This window comes from Protopterus annectens, chromosome 16.part0, assembly GCF_019279795.1.
Source record: "Protopterus annectens isolate FY-2018-M chromosome 16.part0, PAN1.0, whole genome shotgun sequence".
Lineage (NCBI taxonomy): Eukaryota > Metazoa > Chordata > Ceratodontiformes > Protopteridae > Protopterus > Protopterus annectens.
The window spans coordinates 152,639,217-152,659,115 of record NC_056750.1 but is presented as its reverse complement, the minus strand read 5'-3'; the positions used below and the strand labels follow the sequence as shown (position 1 = coordinate 152,659,115).

Below are 19,899 nucleotides of genomic sequence, written 5' to 3'. Positions count from 1 at the left end.
TGCACTTTGAATGGTATTGCATTTAACTTACCCCTAGCCTTTTAGCTCATGAGCCAAACGTGGATCCAGACACCCTTTTGGGGATGAATCTGGCTAGCCTAATGGGATACATGATCACAGCATGCTCATCAGCAAAGGTTTTCCCCATGTCAGGCTCAATTGATGGTCCAAAAATTCTTGTGTCAGGCAAAGTTCTTAGATTACTTAAGCAAATTTATTGTAAGTGGTGCACTCTGGGTCACTGATAGTCTGATGTCTTATATCAGACCAGTTTGCCAAAGGTGACCCTGCCAGGAACATGACATTAAGATCTTGTGTGTCAAACTACCTGCTAATTCAGGAGCAGGACTTGGGACACTGCATAACACGAAGGTGAAAAAGCTATGACCTTGATTCATGTCATTATTTAGGGGTAGAAAGAATATTCAGATGAATATTTGAATTAAATGAGCATTATGTTATCTGAGAACACAATGCCAGAAGCAGGCTGGAGAGAAACTTGGAAGAATGGTTAACCTAAATGAAGAAATGTTGAAGGTGCTAGACATTGCTTGTATACTGTGACTGATACATTTCAAGTGTACATGGAAGGTAAGGATAGTACCTCTGGATGTAAAATTTGGGTAGTGGTGCTAATTTTAAAAATGGTAATAGGAGGTCTTGTTCCAGATACAGAGGGACAACATTGCTCAGCTACAAGGGAAACTCATATGCCAGTATACTGGAAATGAGACTTCATCCAAGAGTCGAGCTCAGGTGGAGCACTGGGAATTCTTTCCTGACTATGGAGCAATGGGTAATCACTTTGTCCATGCACAGATATTGATTTGGTCATGGGAGTCTGTCAGTGTTGCCTATATGTGTTTCATATGGCTGCATAACAGAAGTGTGAAACCAATAATTGTAAGTCCCACAAAATCAAAACATTAAATATAATCAACAGTTAAACAGTGAAATGTGAAGTTCTGCATAATGCTGTTATAACATTATGTGTGTGGCAGTGTGGGGTAAACTGAGGAGATTTTTCACACCCTGCATCCTTAGAAATTGGGGTTTTCTACCCATAACATCTTATAGGTTCATAGGTAGGTACTAGGCTATTGGCCCTAGGGCCTATATAAGCCTAGCCAAAAAGGTAAAATGGCTTTCGCCACCCAAGAAAATTATTTTCCTGTGCCCCTGTCGAGCAGGGCCACAGAAGTGATCCCTGGGGTGAATTTCCTATTTCCAATCCAATCATCAAGATTTTTCTTGTAGAGTGCTAATGAGGAGCTCTGTTTGACATAGATAGGTAGTCTGTTCCTGAGTATGGGAAGTCTCTGGGACAGGAATCTATCTCTCCAGCATGTTCTGTTTTTTGTGGTGACAAGGTTTAGGTCCCTACAGCGTGTAGTTCAGAGAGATTGGGATTTCATTAAGTGGAGCATGTCCAACAGCTCTGGGTTTGACATAGCTCTGTATGTTAGGCAGAGATCGCCTCTGAGTAGGCGATATGCGACGGAGTAAAACTGGAGTTTTTTGAGACAGTCTGCATAGGGTATCTGTTTGAGGCCATTAATCCTCTTTGTGAGGTATTTCTGTGGTCTCTCCAGCTGCTGCAGATGTCTTGTGAGATACACACCAAAAGGGGTGCTGTACTCTTTAATGGGTCTAATGAGTGATGAGTAGAGGGAAACAATGACCTCTTTTTTTCTGGATGAGAAACCTTTTGTGATGAGGTATGCCATGTAGAAGTATTTCCTTACCACTGTGGCAATGTGATTATCAAAGGAGAGACTACTGTCCGCCTGTGTCCCAAGGTCTTATCACACTTTTGGTGTTAAGTAGACTACTGCCTATGTGGTGGTTCATGGGTACAGAGTTTTTACCAAAGGGGATGACAATGCACTTTTTGGCATTGAGCTTGAGGCCATGGCTTTGACACTAGGCATCTGTCTCAGTGAGGCCCTTTTGTAGGATGTCCACATCGCTAGGAGTTTTGATAATGCTCCCAGTTTTCAGTCATCTGCAAACTTCATTAGCCAAAGACCTTCTGTGTTAGCCTGTACTTCAGAGAAGTAGGTACCAAACAGGAGATGACCCAGGACTGAACCCTGTGGTAGTCCACTTGTCACTGGTCTGAAGTTGGATTTGGAGTCTGCTACTTTCACAGTGTGGGTTCTGTCCATGAGCCAGTTGGCAACCCATCTTGTGACATAGGGATTTATACCTAGTTTAGTGAATTTATCTATAATTCCAGAGTGGGGGATGGTATCAAAAGCCTTGGCGAGATCTAGATAGGCTGTGTGAACCACCTTACCCTATGGCTTTAGTGACTGCTTCAAAGAAGTCTATCAGGCTTAGGAGACATGATCTGCCTTTTACACTTACACTTTTTTCTCTGTCAATTATACTAATAATTGTGAGACTGAAGTACCATGGAGTATGGGAGTACAATGAGGTGCTTCAGACTTAGACATGTGTGTGTGTGTGTGTGTGTGTGTGTGTGTGTGTGTGTGTGTGTGTGTGTGTGTGTATCATACATATCTGTATATATATATATATATATATATATATATATATATATATATATATATATATATATATATATATATGTGTGTGTGTGTGCATATGGATCTACTTCAAATTAAAGAAAACCATTTACTCAAAAACAAACTCTCTGAGATGAGATTGCTGAAACGGCATTTTAACAAAACAACAGGATTGCCGAAATATTACCCAGGGTAAGTATCCAGTCATCCAGAATGTTGAAATCTGCCCTTTTCACCACTGTAGTGTGATCTCGGAGTTGGTATACTTACTTAGGGCCCATGTGGCTGCAGCACAAATAGATTCCATTGGTAGTCTTGCTTGAAAAGCTACTGACTTAGCTAATGCTCTGGTGGAATGAGCTTTTGGTTTTGTGGGGAGTTCCTTATGTCTGAGTTGATAAATCAAAGTAATAATAGAGACCAACCACCTGGATAAGGTTACTTTAGAAACTGGCAGGCCATGCTTGCCCTCAGCATAGGACAGGAAGAGTTGGTCTGATTTTCTTGTTTGTTTAGTCCTATCCAAATAAAAATGTAATTGCCTGTGAACGTCCAATTGGTGCAACATTTGTTCAGCTCTGTTCGAATAGTTAGGGAAAAAGACAGGAAGAACAATAGCCTGATTCAGGTTTGTCTCAAAAGGTATTTTGGGTAGAAAGGAAGGATTAGACCTCAGTGAAACTCTATCCTTGTGGAAAACAAGATAAGGAGGATGAATACAGAGGGCTTGAGGCTCCGACACTCTTCTAGCTGAGGTGATGGCTACTAAGAAGAGAGTCTTCCAGGAGAGTAATTTTAAGGAACAGGAGGCTGCAGGTTCAAAAGGAGGTAGAATCAAGGAAGTTAATATCAGGTTTAAATCCCACAGAGGTGTGGGATCTTTAACCAGGGGGTCTAAGTAAAATAGTCCCTTTAAGAAAGGCTTTACAAAGTTTGTGGGACATGATGCTGGTTTCTGACAGGCCAGCATGGAAATTAGCGATAGCAGCCAACTGGACCCTAATGGTGGCAGATGAGGAACCTGCTCGAAAAAGTTCTGCCAAAAAATCTAGAGCGTGATGGACAGGGGCTGTAAAGGGATCTATATTTCTAGCCTCCGGCCAGGAAGAGAAACGTTTCCACTTACTAGCATAAGTCTTTCTGGTAGTAGATTTGTGCAAAGAAAGGATGATTTCATGCACTGGCTGAGAAATATGTGGAAGCCTGGCTAAGGTTGGAAGTGGAGCAACCAAGCTGTGAGGTTGAGAGACTGAAAGGATTGGTGCAGCCCACCCGAATGATGGACCTAGAGGTCTGGCACTGGGTTCAGATTCCAGGGCTGCTCCAGCAGGTGATGATGCAGGAATGGGAACCAAATTTGTCAAGGCCAGTAAGGGGCAATGAGGATCATCCTGGATCCCAATTTGGTCGCTTTCTGAATTAGTTTTCGAATTAAGGGAAAAGGTGCGAGTGCATACAGAAGACCCCGGGGCCAGTCGTGAACTAGAGCATCTCTGGGGGAGTGGCTGGGGAGGGGGAAGAAAGTGAAGAAGTCGTTGCACTTGCTGTTGAGAGAGGTTGCAAAAAGGTCTGAGCAATGTTGACCCCATCTGTGGAAAATTTTGTCCCCTACTGACTGATTGAGAGACCACTCATGAGGCATGAGAATAGCTCTGCTTAGCCTGTCTGCTATGACGTTGGACTTCCCAGGGATGTGCGTTGCTATCAGAAACCGTTGAGAGGAGATCACCCACTGCCAGAGTCTGAGTGCTTCTCGACATAAGGGATAGGACCTGGTTCTGCCCTACTTGTTGATGTACCACACTACAGACATATTGTTCATCTGAATTGCAATAGTCCCGGTGGGTAGAGAGTCCTCAAGGGCTTGCAATGCTAAAAGTACCGCTCTCATCTCCATGACATTTATGTGCAGGTGGTACTCTAATAGGTTGCCAAGTGCCCTGGACAGTCCTGCCCTGAAAATGCCCCCCCCCCCACCTGATCAGGAGGCATGCATTGTCACCATGGCAACAGGAGGAGGAAGAACAAAAGGTCTGCCTTGAAGTACTTGAGAGGAGACCATCTACCAAGAAAGGTGGTCTTTGCACGATTGGGTGATTACTATGTTGTGAGACATTGGAAGCTGCTGAAATGACCATTGTGTAAAAAGCATCCATTGAAGGATCCACATGTGAAAATGAGCCAGGGGAAGTAATGTGGTTGATTGCTGCTGCCATGAGACCCAAGGTTTTCAGTACAAGTCTGTCCTGAATTCTCTTGCACTGTAGTAAAGTCTGGACATGTCGGCGAATGTCTGATACTCTTTCTAAGGGAAGTTTTGCAGACAGCTCTTTTGTATTTAATCTTGCGCCTATAAAGGTTATAGATTGACAAGGTGACAATGCAGACTTTTCAAAGTTTATAGAGATACCTAGCTCGGAGCAAGTTTGGATGGTATAATCCTTGGCTTGCAGTAGCTGATGCCTGGTGGAAGCAGTTAGGAGCCAGTCATCTAGATATGGAAACACCTGGAATCCTCACCGTCTCAGGTGAGCCGTAACCACTGCCATGCATTTGGTGAACACCCCGGGGGCTGTGGTGAGACCAAAGGGCAGGGCTCTGAATTGATAGTGACTGGCTCCCAGCCGGAAGCGGAGAAACCTTCTGGAGTGCCTGTCCATTTTGATATGGTAGTACGCATCCTGAAGGTCTATGGAGCACACCCAATTGTCCTGACTCAAAAAGGGTAGAATGGACTGAAGCATGACCATCTGGAACTTTGTAATTTGAACAGATTTGTTAACCTGCTGAGATCCAAAATGGGTCTCCAGTCCCCTGTTTTTTTTGGTACCAAAAAGAACTTGGAGTAAATCCCGGATCCCTGCTGGTCTGCTGGGACTGGCTGGATGGCCCTTTTGTTTAGCAGTTTTGAAATTTTTAGTACTACTTGTTCCCTTAGACCGGGTGGAACATCTTGAAGGGACCTGTTTGTTTGTGTAGGGGTGTGGACAAAGGGGATTTTGTAACCCTCGGATATGATAGACCGTACCCATTTGTCTTGTGTGAGGATTTGCCAGGCTTCTGGGTACAGTAACAATCTTCCCCCGACTGCCTCCAAAGGTGGACAGTTGGGCAGCCCCTCAGGGGTGCTGAAAGGGTTTGTCAGAGAAGGATTCTCTGCTATCCTGATTTTGCTGACCCCGTCTGCTCCTTGGGCAACATCTATTACTGTTTCCTCCTCTACCCCTGGAGGGAAACTTGCCACGTGTGTCAGACACAACTACCTGGGGTTTCTGAAACCACATTTTTCCACTCTTCTGACCTTTAGGGTATGGTCTAGAGGGAGTAGAAAAATGGACTCCCACGGCACAGAGAGTCTTGCCTTCCTGCTCACACCTGGTAAGGGTATCCTTCCCCTGTGGTCCAAACAAAGCCGAATCAACGAAGGGGGTATTGGTGAAGGATGCCTTAAAGGGGTCAGCAAAGTTACATAACCGTATCCAGGCATGTCTCCTCAAAGCCACGCCTGTACCCTGCAGCCCTACCTACCTCATTGGCTGCATAAGAAATGAGCCGCATGGAGGAGTTGACTATAGAGTTAAGGGTCACTAGCTGGGAGTTAATCTTATCCTGAGACCTTGCAGCTGATGTATCCTGAAGGGTATCGACCAGTTCCTTGAGAAGATCCCTTTAATGGCAGGTGAAATGGCACAGATAATTCAGCGACCGCATGGAAAAGGTCGCTGAAGAAAACATCCGCTTTCCGTACCTGTCCATTGTCCTAGATTCTTTATTAGTTGGGTGGACAGGTACCGAAGGGTCAGCCAACTCCTTCTTAGTGGCCGCTGCCACCACCATGGCATCATCAGGGACCCCGTTTGTCAGAAATTGTTTGTCAGATGGGGCCGTGATGAACTTAGTGGGCCTGCAGGGGGGGTGGGTTGGTTCCACTGTGTCCAAGGCTGTCCACGCCTTCAGAGCCACCACTTCCATGAGCGGGTCGAAAGGTGGAGACACCCAGGAGGTGGAAGGGCGAGAACCTAATGCATCCAGGTACACTGACTCTTCCTTGGAAGGGTTAAGGGCAGTCCAGTTCCCCCTCTGCCTAAGGATCTCAAGGATGTCTAAAAAGGAGACATCCTCAGAGGGGGACCTTGGGGACGCTTCCGAATCCTCCAAGTCGGTATCAGACATAACTGACTCAGGGGAGTCAACATGTTTCCTTTTACATTTTCTCTTCCAAGGGGGCTCCTCTGAATGATCAGTGGAGGCCTTGGAAGAAGAAGATATGCCCAATGGGGTGACTTGGAGCACCTGCTCTCCACGCTTGGGGTCAGGAGGGTAGACAGAGACTGATGCAGGCACCATGGGGGAGGAGCCGAAGGGGCCGATCGTGGAGCTGACACAGGAGTCAGCACACTCCTCATGACCTCGTAGGTGCCCGTATCAGGCAGAGAAGAGGGTCCCTGCTCCAAAAAGACATGAACCCCTCCCGGCACCGAGAGGGATGGCTCAGAGGCCGATGTCGGGGCCAAGCTCACTTGCGCCGAGGCCCCGAGAGGGAAAATGGGGTCTGACAAGGGTCTGATGCCACTCACCCCCTCGGATCCGATGAGGGAGTCTCGGCACTTGGATCCCTCCAAAGACGGAACCAACGAAGAGATCAGAGCTGACGAGGGAGCTGAAAGGTGTGGTATCGGCTCTGATGTACCTACGATTTGAGCCCCAATGAGCTCCAGCTCCGAACACAGTGGAAGAGTCGGAGGAGGAACTGCAGAAGACACAGGGCTGGTCAAAATTTTGGCCAGTACCTGCGACTTTAGGAGACTACTGACCACCCTCTCCAAGTCATGATCGGATAGCCTGGAAGACCAAGAGGAGTGGGACCTATGGCTTCGCTCCGACTGAAGCAATGGAGACCTCAGAGCCGAACGGACAGACTCTTTAGATGGGGACCTTGAATGTTTTCAGCTCAGAGAAGGTTCCGACACTAAGGTCGGAGCCGACTGAGGTCTTGAGACATCGATTCCATCCGGAACCGACGAGGAGGCAGGAGCTCTGCTCGGCGATGTCTCTGAACAGGGAGCCGACGGTTTGGTGGGCTTTAAGGATTTTCCCAACGGAGGCTTAGCCAGGGATGCTTCTGGCTTAAGTAAGCCTCTCAAAATGAGCTTGTTCCTATGCTCCTGCAGGACTCTCAGGCTGAAGGCGTGGCAGACCGAGCAAGAGTCCTGCAGGTGTAGGGGATCCAAGCCATAAACACAAGAAGTGTGACCATCTGTCAGAGACATCTTCTGACAGCACAAGTCACACTTCTTGAAACCTGAAACTTTGGTATCTTTAGACATATTAAAAAATAGGATACCAAAGGGAAAAAAGTAACTAGTGCTTAAACACAACACACACACACACACACACACACACACACACACACACACACACACACACACACACACACACACAGACACTAGATAACTAACTATAAAACTATAGCCACACAACTACCTTACTACTAACAAATATATATATATATATATATATATATATATATATATATATATATATTTTATATAAGAAAAAAGAAAATGTCTAAACAAGGCCTAACACTACCAACTCCTAAAGGGAAACGAGGGAGAAACAAAAACACAACAAAAAAAGTTTCTAATTGGAACTCAAAAGAATCTAATTCTAAAAGGGAACAGGAGAGGAAAATATAGCATACCAAGACAGTATAATAAAATATTTAAAATAAATAACACAAAGAAGATTGCCAGGCCTGGAGCGGAAATGAGATCAGGGTATCTGGAAGTCTGGGTGGGATATGGGCAGTGGCTGGGCCAGTAAATAGCTCTCGAGCTTTAGTAGAAAGCCGAGTCAGAGCCGAGGATCGGCTCCAAACCCATCCAGCAAGAATGAAGGCGAGATAGACAACTTAACATACATAATTCAGCACAGACTATTCAAAAACTATACAAGCAATCTTCTTTGTCTTTTAGCTTTTCCAGGTTAGGGGTCACCATAGTAGATCATCTGTCCGCTCATGATTGGCAGTGAAGTTTTAAGGTGTTGAGTTGCCAGCCCGGCACTCAACCTTCCACAGAAGGCACACACACACACACACACACACACACACACACACACACACACACACACACACACACACACACACACACACCTAGGGCCAATTTAGAGTATCCAATCCACCTACAGCATGTCTTTTGGATGTGGGAGGAAACCGGAGCACCCGGAGAAAACCCACGCGACCACAGGGAGGACATGCAGATTCTGCACAGAAGGTACTCCAGTGGAGGATCGAACCTCTTGCTGTGAGGTGGCAACGCTTACCACTGCACCACTGCAGCCACCCCAAAAACTATACAAGCAATGGTTTGTCAAATTAGAATGAGCTACATCAGATTTGGTCCAACAAAGTATTGAATGGCACAAAGTTTAATTCCATTAAAGATGACTTTCAATTATTATGCAAAAAAGTATGTCTCCATGAAATGAAATGAATGTAGTAATTGAGTAAGCTATATTTAAAGGAGAATGTTTTTCTAATAATTACAGGTGGTCCAAATGTAAAGCAATGCAAATGAATCATGGAGGTAAGAAGCAATGAAGGAGCATTTAGTAACCACAATAAGAATAATGTCTGTGATGCTTATGTGAAGCTTTTCTCCACAGGCCTCTGCTGAAAAGGGGTCTTGCATGACCCAGAGTATCTTGGACAACAAATGCAAAATAAAATAAATAAATTAAAATTAAAAGAGGTGGAAGAGATCGATAAACTAACGTACCCATGAGGAAATGTGGCACATTACAATGTGATTTTTCTACCTAGAATAATTATTCACAAATGGAGTCAAAAAAAGGTCTGCAAATAAACATTAGAGTGCAAAAAAAAAATGGCATGACAAGGCAAAAGGTGCCTACATCAGCATTAATTGAAGGAGCGATCTTTTCTTATGGATTTGCTAAAAACTACCCACAATAACAAATAGAAAAATGTGTGTCTATGTGATAGCATCAAGCAACATGGGAGAGGAGATACTTACAAATGAGTACAAAATCTGCAAGATGGTCTGGAAATGTTAAGATCTTGTTCTTGTCTGACTATGCTGAGACTAATGTAACCATTTATAAGCATTACTGAACAGAAGTAATGACACTAGTAAATAGAATTCATCATTTATAAAACCTAGTGAAATGAAAGCAGGTGATGTAATGAAGGAAGGCAATGAGAGAGCTCAGCATCGGCTGTTGACAAAACATTATTAATCATGTCTAAGAGTAAAGGACGTGAAAAAAGTGGATCATATTCAGTTTCGCATAGCTCACCAGCACTGGCAGATTTGGGGAGAAGAGATTGTTAGTTCCCACTCTACAGATAAGAATTAATATGCAGAGAGCATAGATATTTCATTCTCGCTCTACAATAGGTATTGATATGCTTGGGAAAATCCAGATGTTCAAAGCCAGTGATGCAATGACAGTTCAGTTCAGATAGAATAGCTGGAGAAAATAAGTCTACTATTAAGTCAAGAAATTAATGCTTATGACACAATACAAATATCATTAAATACTTTAGGAGATATAATGGAATAGAAACCACATTTATTTATGCGGTTGTTATAGGTACTTTCATTTAAAATCAATACACAAGGTGCGGCCAAAGATTGCAGAAAGATTTCTTGTCAGTATGACTTAGGTACATAAGAATAGTAAATGTTCCCCTTTTGTAAAGCTGACAAAAATAATAAAAAGAAATGAATATCATGTGGGCAGCAAAACAATGGGAAATGAATATCAAACCCTAATTTATTTACCACAGTTTAAGTTGGTGCAAAATACATCTAAGCTTTAGTTTCTTTAGTTACAGGAGTACTGGGATTTGTTTGAGTCACACAACAATGTAAAACACAAGCAAGCAATTAAATAAATAAATGTTTTCTGCCACTCCATTAAAGAAATGGCAAGCATAACCAAAAATGGAATTCCACAGCTACCTTTGCTAGCTAGCAGTATTGACAGCTTTTGTAAAATGAAGAGTTAAAATAATTTCTTTACTGTGCTGTGCTGATTTTGTCTACTGACCCCTAAATTAATTATTATTAAATTCTTATCTCAGGAAAACTAGTAACTGCATGTTGACTGAATTAATTTGATGACTTGCATTTTGGCTCACATCCCCTGCTTTTTCAATTATGGCTATTTTTTAGCAAAAGCTGTTATTGAGTAAGATTTATACAAGGGTGCTGTTGGTACCTAGGCATCCACCTAAAATATATTCACAGTTTTAAAATTTTGTTGCTATGTTCTTGTTTACTTTTCATTTAAAAAAAAAAACTGTGGAGGGGAACTACACCTTCAGTGATATCCCACTACAATTAAGAACTTCATTTGCTTTCTTTATTTTTTCTTCTGTACACTTAAGATACACTGACGTTATACGGAAGAAAACAAAAATGTTTTATTCATGAATATTATGAGAAGGTATCAGTTCAACAGAACAATGTTAATATTATACCTATATGTGCTATCTTTGAGGTATTTGAAATGCTGTTTTTGTGTATAAAGGAAGCCATGCTGGTTAATATTTTGGAATGATAACTGAAGAACTTATTTGATTCATCTGGAATTAAGTATACATACGAAGATAAGACTATGAAATACCATATGCTGGAAAAAATGGGCTTTCATAACTATATTGATGCAGACATGTAACAATATATTTTTAACAAAGCATATTCTGCAAGGTCCATTAAGCTCTTTTGGCAGAGAGAGATACAGCCACGACTATGACACAGATAATCTGAATTCATTAGTAGCTCAGGAACCTGTTGCAGCTGGTATGGGCAAAGAGAGGAATGATGTGCTTTTGTTGTCTTACATTGCTTTGAGTGGAGGCATGGTGATATGACTGGATGCATATCCCATTGTAGAATTCCCATTGGTAACAGGAGATCCAATACTTGGCTTCAAGAGGTGCACATCAGTCCTGAGAGGTTACATCACCCACAGGAGTAAGTGACATATCCTCACTAATACACCAAGCACTCCAAACCCTGAGCTCATGATGGACATATGAGAAGGGGTTAAGCTTTGAACCTATAATACCCATGACCTCAGATGGCTCTACTCTCCACTTCTTAGGTTATCCTTCAATGAGCAAGTAATGGACAATACGGATCTCCCCTCCCAAGGATAAGAAATGAGCTGTGTAAGGCAGCAGAAAGATGAAGAGCTTAATTCTACTGAGACAGGGAGTGCAAAACATAGAAAGACAAATTTTGGGGAGTAGTTTAGTATGTTATGCAATGATTGGCATTTCCTCTTAAGGCTGATAACTGTATATGCAATGAAAAAATATAAAAAAAAGTTTTAAAATACAGTGTTGGCCATATTAATAGAAATCTGTGTTTTTTATTATTTTTATTTTTATTGTTGTTTCACCATATAACTCAATACGAGTATATGAAACGACAAACAATATAATTCATGTTGTATTCGAAAATGTTCTAATATAATGTTCTAATATTTTGTGAATGACCCTTTGGCCATTAGCAATGATTTAACTCATTGAGACATAGAAAGAACAAGTTCATGGCAATGATCAGTCATAGAAGCATTGCATGACCAAGCTAAAATGAGTTCTTCATTCAGTTCCTGCTTGTTTGTTATGGTCTTTTTCTTTATCTCTGACCTCAGAATAGCCCACAAGTTTTCTATTGGATTTACATCTGGGCTGTTACCCAGCCATGATAACACTTCAATACCATGAACCTTAAGAAAACTTATCACTTGTCGACCTTTGTTAGGCCCAAGATTCTAGCCATTGGAATAACCCTCACTGATGAGGAGTCTCCAATAATCACTAAATGCTGTGAACGCAACTGACTAGAATAATTTGGAATGGACTTCTGTTGTCCATTAAGTAGCCAAAAGGTCTCCTCCTAAGATTTTATCAGAACATAGCAAGAATTATATATCTAGTACCCCAATTTGCTCTCCAGATTGTTGTCTGACATATTGTACTTGCTGATCCGAACACTGTATCATTCTGTCATCATTGAAAACAACCCATTCCAATCTTCTTCTGACCAGTTTTGAAACTCTTTTCTCCATTGCAGTGTTTTTGCCTTCATTTGGTTAGACAATTTCTGTTTCTTCAGAAGTCAGCAAGCTCAAAGTTTGGTGTACAGAAGTCTCCGTCAAACAGTTCTGGAACTCACTGTAAAACCCTGTTGTTCCAGCATCCCATGCAGCTGTCTACTGCATGCCTTGTGATTCTTATGGCATTCTCTGATCACATACAAATCATCCCTAGGAGTTGGGGACCTTCTCTGACCATATCTGCCAGATCATCTGGGCAACAGCTCTTCACCTGTATTCAATTTCTGACATTCTTAGTAATTTCTGATCCAAGAACACATTCTTTGAGCAGAATTTCAACCTTTGCATGCTTTTGTGGTGTTAAGTCAGCCAGTTTACCCATTTTTAAGACTCTGGAGCCATGTCCTTATGATGTCATTTCTCTTTAAGTAGGTAAGTAACATGTAGCAATTTCATGCTAAACAGCTTTTTCTTAAAGAATTAGTAAACTGAAAAATGACTTTGTGAATTTCTGAAAAAGCCAGACTGAAAATCACTAAAGAAATGAAAAAATCTCCATCATTTGTCAATATTTCTATTAATTTGGCCAACACTGTACATTATGAATGACAGAGGTATAATGGCTTCAACTTTAATAAATAAAAAAATATATAAATTAGCAGTGGAAATAAAAGACAACTTTATAGTGATATAAGAATGGCATATAAGAGTTGCAGGAACAAAATGACAAGAGGGAAAAATAAATGTGAGCAAAACAAGTATGAACATTAAAAGCTCAAGCAGAGACAGTAAAGGTAAAACAGAGAAAGAAAGCGAGAGAGAGAGACAAAGGAAGTAACAAAATGTGAAAGCAACAAAAATATGCATCGGAAAACTGTTAAATTGTTATGTATTATATCTTACTTGTGGATATCTGGTGAGCCCCAGGATTCTAGCCATTGGAATAACCCTTACTGATGAGGAGTCTCCAATAATCACTGAATGCTGTGAACGTAAGCGACAGGAATAATTTGGAACTGACTTCTCTTGCCCATTAAGTAGCCAAAATGTCCCCTCCAAAGATTTTATCAGAGCATAGCAAGAATCGTATATCTGGTACCCCAAAGTAAAGTTTGGCAGTAGGTCATAACTTCGATTGATTTCCTCAATAGCAAAAACCATCGCTTGTTCCCAGCCAAATGCTAAATAACGGAATCTAGAACAAAATAAAATGTTTAGAAAATAGCTTGACTGATTCACTGTTACTCACACACCCCTTCACCTTCATTTTCATGCCTTTGTATGCTTCTTAGATTTTTTCACATTTTTTCTCCTCACTGCTTCAGCAGATGCATTGAATTTGTGGTATTTGTGTGGAATATAGAATTTTTACAATAAAACATTAACCTAAGAATTATTTAGTGAATCTAGACAACTGCCAGATGCATCAGATACATGTCTTAAACTATATTACTAAAAAGTAAATGTAACGTTAATGATGTCATGAAGTAGTATCATGAGGTCACCAGCTTAGAATTGGATAAAGTGAGTTGCCATGGTGAGGTGATGAAGTTGATTATGATCAGCTTAAATAAACATTACTATTTCCTTATTTTTTCCATGATTCAAAGTTTAAAAAACTAATTCACGTCAGTGATATTTTGTATGACCAAATGTCTGTGCGCAATAGTTGGTAGGCAAACATAATTGCTCAGTATGAAAATGCCAGGATACGTTAGAATTGTGTATGTATTACATTATATGAGATGTCTTTCAGTAAGCTGTGAGCAAGGAGAGGAATCCCCACCCAAGTTTCTATATAAATTCATGCTAATATATCAAATTGCTTATACCAGCACACCTTCCCTTAACACTGCTGACCTATAAGTGAATTTATTTGTGTCATGAAACCTGACAGACTTGTTATGCCTTTCTTTTTAATTAAATGCTGAATTATTAAAGAAGAAAGTAAAATATTACCATCATGGGACCACATAAAACATTTGAGCAACAACAATAAATGGTGTAAAATGTTGAGAGTTTCTGCTGCAGAGCTAACTCACTGTAACTTCTTCAAACTGCAGAATTGTCTTCTTAAACCTTGGAGATGAAACAAATGATGTACTTGCTCAGTGTGCACCACAGTCAGCTCTATTCAGGCAAACCAATGGATCACTTTGATCACTAACTCCTTGTGATGAGTCTGATTTGCCAGCTCACATTTTCAGCCTGCAGCCTTAGGTTCCTTCTGAGCTGTCACAATATCTCACTGAACACAGATATCTCTTACTATTACCAGACTACAAAAATCACCTGCGGCTACACTGCAGTTATTTTGGGCTTCACCTGTGCCTGGGCCATCTCCTGCCAGATAGCACAGCATCTGATACTGCAGTGCTGCTCATTTGTCCCTTTGCTGTGATTGGTCCATCTTAGATGAAACTGCATCTCACAGAATGTTCCTGTGTATACATCTTACATGCCCAGAATGTTAATAGGTACGATGTAATATACACATGCTTATGTGTTACATCTCATATCTCCGCTTTCTGGACATATGTCATTTCCTGCTACACTGCCTGCAGTGCCTGTTGATATATTCCAGCCTTCATGTCATCCGCCATGTCATGCATCACCTCCTGCTAAACCACACTCACAATCCACTGCTGTACTGACACCTTCATGGCAAATACATTTAGGTATGTTGCACTGGATCATTTCAAGTAAAACTGCCACTTACATCAAGTTGTTTTTCATGTGTACAAGGAATGGGTTATTAAAGTTTTAACTTCAGACCTGATCAGATTCAGGGCCAGATTAAGAGATGGGGGACTTTGGACATGGAAACCACATGGCCAACACTTATTGAAGGGAATGGTTGCATGAAAATTAGAGGACACAAGTTGAAGGTACAAGGCAGGTGGGTCAAGAGGAGTACTGGAAAGTGATATTTTACAGAAATGATGGTGATAATTGGAATTTTGGGTAGCACATTGGAGCAACAGATAAGGTTGTCACCTCACAGGAAGAGGTTCTCTGTTTCAATTCTCAGCTGGGGTGCATTCTGTGTGGAGTCCATAAGGCCTCCCTGCTTTTGTGTAGGTGTCCTCTGGGTGCTCCAATTTCCTCCCATATTCCAAAATTATGCAGTAGGTGAAATGGACACTGTAAACTGGCCATAAATGTGAGTGTCTGTGCAAATGTGTGATATGGAAGAAAAACTGTGGTATTGCTAGCCAGCTAGTGGTATGAAATTTGGCTTTAGATGATTGTCATTGTTGAAGTGACACCACGATCCCACATGCAAAAATTGAAAAAGGGGTTGTGGATGGATGGATGGTGATGACTACAACAGCTGCTCAGAACTGATCATAGATAAAAAAAATGATGTATATAAGAATAAATCACAGCTATAAGTTCATTTACAAAGAGATGGACATGGGTTGTTGTAGGTCCAAACTGGTAGATACATAGAATCTGTAGATCAACCAGTGATAAAGGCAGACAAGGTGGGCAAGGGTTCTACATCTGCAATGAAAAGTTTCTTTTAATGTAGATGCAACAAATATTCTCTATTGGCCCTCAAAATCTAGGTTTCTCTATCATGGAAATAGAGAAAAACATGGAAAATGAGGACAACATAGACCACACATGAAAAGAGAAACAGGCATAGGATAAAATATAGAGGTACAGCTGTGAAATGCTGGGAATGTTTCCATGTAATAAATCCAATACGCAGTTGGAATTACAATAAAACACTCAATATTTATTAAAACTAAAATCAACCAGTAAGCACTTTCATTCACAAAGAACGTCTTCAGACCTGGTTGTCACACATACAAAATTCATATTTATAGTTTGCCAAGTCACATGACCCAAAATATTAGCAGTGTTTTAACCCTTTCTTACATAACACTGCTTTAAAGTTTTCCATATCATTCATACCTGGATCTGCACCTGTGTTTAGCCTCACTTGCCAAGCATATTCTTTCCAGTTTAAATCCACTTCTGCATCCCATCTCTTGTCTGCATTTAAAACTTGGTCAATAACAGTAAAACTAAAACCCACTTTAACTCTGTTATGACATTTAACAGCATGTCTTGCTAGGGCATTAGTTACATCCAGTTTTTCAACTGCCCTCAGGTGCTCATAAATTCTGCGATGGAAGCTACGTATAGTTCTTCCTATGTAAAATCCATCACAATAATTACATAATACTAGATACACAATGAATTTAGACTTGCAGTTGTAATTCCCCTTGATATTAATAGTAAAGTCCAGAGCCTTTACTACTATTTTATTCCCCAGTACCAAAAACTTACAACAATTGCAGTCTTCACATCTTGACATCCCATTATAAGTAATGGGAGTATTACATTTTTTGGTTTCTAAAAAATTCTTAAGACTTTTCCCTCTTTTTGTGACAAAAAATAGGACTCTCATATAAAAAAGCACCTTGTTGTGTCTTTCGGCTTTTCCTGGTTAGGGGTCGCCACAGCGGAACTCAGGTCCGCTAATGATTGGCAGTAGATTTTTACATGCAGAGTTGCCAGCTCTGACGTACAACCTTCAATGAAGGTATGCCCATTCACGCATATCTCCACACAAAAAAAGCTTATATAAAAAAAGCACATAACTCTTAGAAATTCTTCTTTAATTTTATCTCAGAACCTTGTTTTTTTTTTTTAGGAAGGTTCTGAGTTGGAATTGTTGAAATTCTGTGAATATTTAAATTCTGTTACACTCCATTTAAAGTTTTCTTTTAATAGAAGTAGAATTAGTGTGAATTACCTGAAAAATAATATTATGTTTGGTCAGCTTGATAGAATAAATAGACTCACTGATGAAGATGAGAATTTTTTGGAAGAATGTGAGAATTTTACCCTATTGTGGTAATAAGTGAAGCAATAGATAAAATTAAAGCTGTGAGGAAGAAAGGGACAGTAAAGGATGTTGAAAGAAATAGTGAAGGAGTAGATTATAATCTGAGTTGTACATTGGAAAATTCAGTAGATATGTACAGTATTAAGCAGATCATCATAAATAATTGGAAATTTTTGAAGAATTTCCAAGAGTTTGGTGCTTTTTTATATGAGAGTCCTACTTTTGTCACAAAAAGAGGGAAGAGTCTTAAGGATTTTTTAGAAACCAAGAAATGTAATACTCCTATTATAATGGGGTGTCAAGATGTGAAGACTGCAATTGTTGTAAGTTTTTGGTACTGGGGAATAAAATAGTAGTAAAGGCTCGGGACTTTACTATTAATATCAAGGGGAATTACAACTGCAAGTCTAAATTCATTGTGTGTCTAGTATTATGTAACTATTGTGATGGATTTTACATAGGAAGAACTATACGCAGCTTCCATCGCAGAATTTATGAGCACCTGAGGGCAGTTGAAAAACTGGATGTAACTAATGCCCTAGCAAGGCATCTTGTTAACTGCCATAACAGAGTTAAAGTGGGTTTTCGTTTTACTGTTATTGACCAAGTTTTAAATGCAGACAAGAGATAGGATGAAGTGGATTTAAACTGGAAAGAATATGCTTGGCAAGTGAGGCTAAACACAGGTGCAGATCCAGGTATGAATGATATGGAAAACTTTAAAGCAGTGTTATGTAAGAAAGGGCTAAAACACTGCTAATGTTTTGTGTCATGTGACTTGAACAAACTATAAATGTGAATTTTGTATGTGTGACAACCAGGTCTGAAGAAGTTCTTTATGAATGAAAGCGCTTACCGGTTGTTTTTTCTTTTAATAAATATTGAGTGTTTTATTGTCATTTGAACTGCATATTGGATTTATTACAATTGGAACTGTGGAGATTTATTTGGATTTTGAATGTTTCCATGTAGTTAACATAGGAACAAGGTGCAAAACTGTAACAGAAAATCATGCAAACTACTTAAGAAATCTGCTTAATTATAGCAGGGCGTGTACTTTTGAAACTTCCTTGAATATTGTTCCATGTAAGGAGCATCCCACCAGTGCAGTGCGACTTCTCAGACAAATAACTAGGTTAAATAAATTCTCATAGTCTATGTGTAATTACCTCCAATTAACAATTTTTAGCAACAACTTTAAATTCAAATGTATGTGTTTTAAACACTGGCCATTTGAACAAGAATCAGTATGTCCTAACATAACAAGTAACATTGTGCAATAACATGCTCATACGTCATTCCAGAAAAGTTGTTGGAGAAGTCAACTGATATCCTGCCTTACACACACACACACACACACACACACACACACACACACACACACACACACACACACACACACACACACACACATTTTGTATAACTAGACAGATAGATACTGTAGACAGACAGATAGAGGGGCATAGATATTGATGACAATAATATATATATATATATATATATATATATATATATATATATATATATATATATATATAGGATCTATATTATATAAGCGAACTAAATGAATTGCAAACTCTATAATCGACCCACAATCACCGAAAAACCAAAATGCTGAACACACGGATCAGCGATTTTTTTTTCCCAGGGAAAAATATTGCTGATCTGTTAAAAATAAAAAATAAAAAAAAAAAAAACACAAAATAAAGTGGGGGGGGCTTCTCCCACCACACCTCCCAATGTGGGGGATCTGTGTCCCCCACACCACCCTACTTAAATATACCAACTCCGAGATCACACCACAGTGAAGGAAATGGCAAAGTCATGAAAACAGCCCAGTGATTTTTTTCCCCTAGGAAAAAAATTGCTGTTTAGTGCTTTCTGTATTTTACCATTTTGTGTAATGATGTTTGACTAAACAGTGTCGCAATTCATTGCATTTGCTAAAAATAATAGGAACCATATATATATATATATATATATATATATATATATATATATATATATATATATATATATATATATATATATATATATATGTGTGTGTGTGTGTGTGTGTGTTTGTGTCCGTGTGTATTATATTTCTTCAAACACAAACCAGCACTCAGAATTACTAGGTTTTCAAATCGACTGCTAAATAACACAAAGCAGAAGTGGTTGAAGCAAATGTTTAGTTTAATACAAACTTATAATGCAGTCTGGCTTGAACAAACATATCATTGCAAACTGGTTTCACTTGCTGACTTCATTAGTGCAAACCAGACAAGTGCATCATGATTCCTTGTAGCCTACATGTGCTGATTTGAGATTTTATTTTTTTATATATTATGTCATATGTTAACCGGGTTGGTCCAACTGAGCCAGGGGCCTGCTTTCAGTGGAGACCTGAAGAGAAAAGCACTAGATACA

The 19,899-nt window shown here is 40.1% G+C and overlaps 1 protein-coding gene across 1 annotated transcript in view; it reads right to left on the bottom strand.

Moving 5' to 3' along the window:
* LOC122790537 (extracellular calcium-sensing receptor-like) overlaps positions 1-19,899 on the bottom strand; it is a 190,531-nt gene that overhangs the window by 158,198 nt on the left and 12,434 nt on the right. Inside the window, exon 2 of the mRNA XM_044058086.1 lies at positions 13,530-13,821. Within this exon, the coding sequence (XP_043914021.1) occupies positions 13,530-13,821 (292 nt within the window). The remainder of the gene's footprint in view (positions 1-13,529; positions 13,822-19,899) is intronic.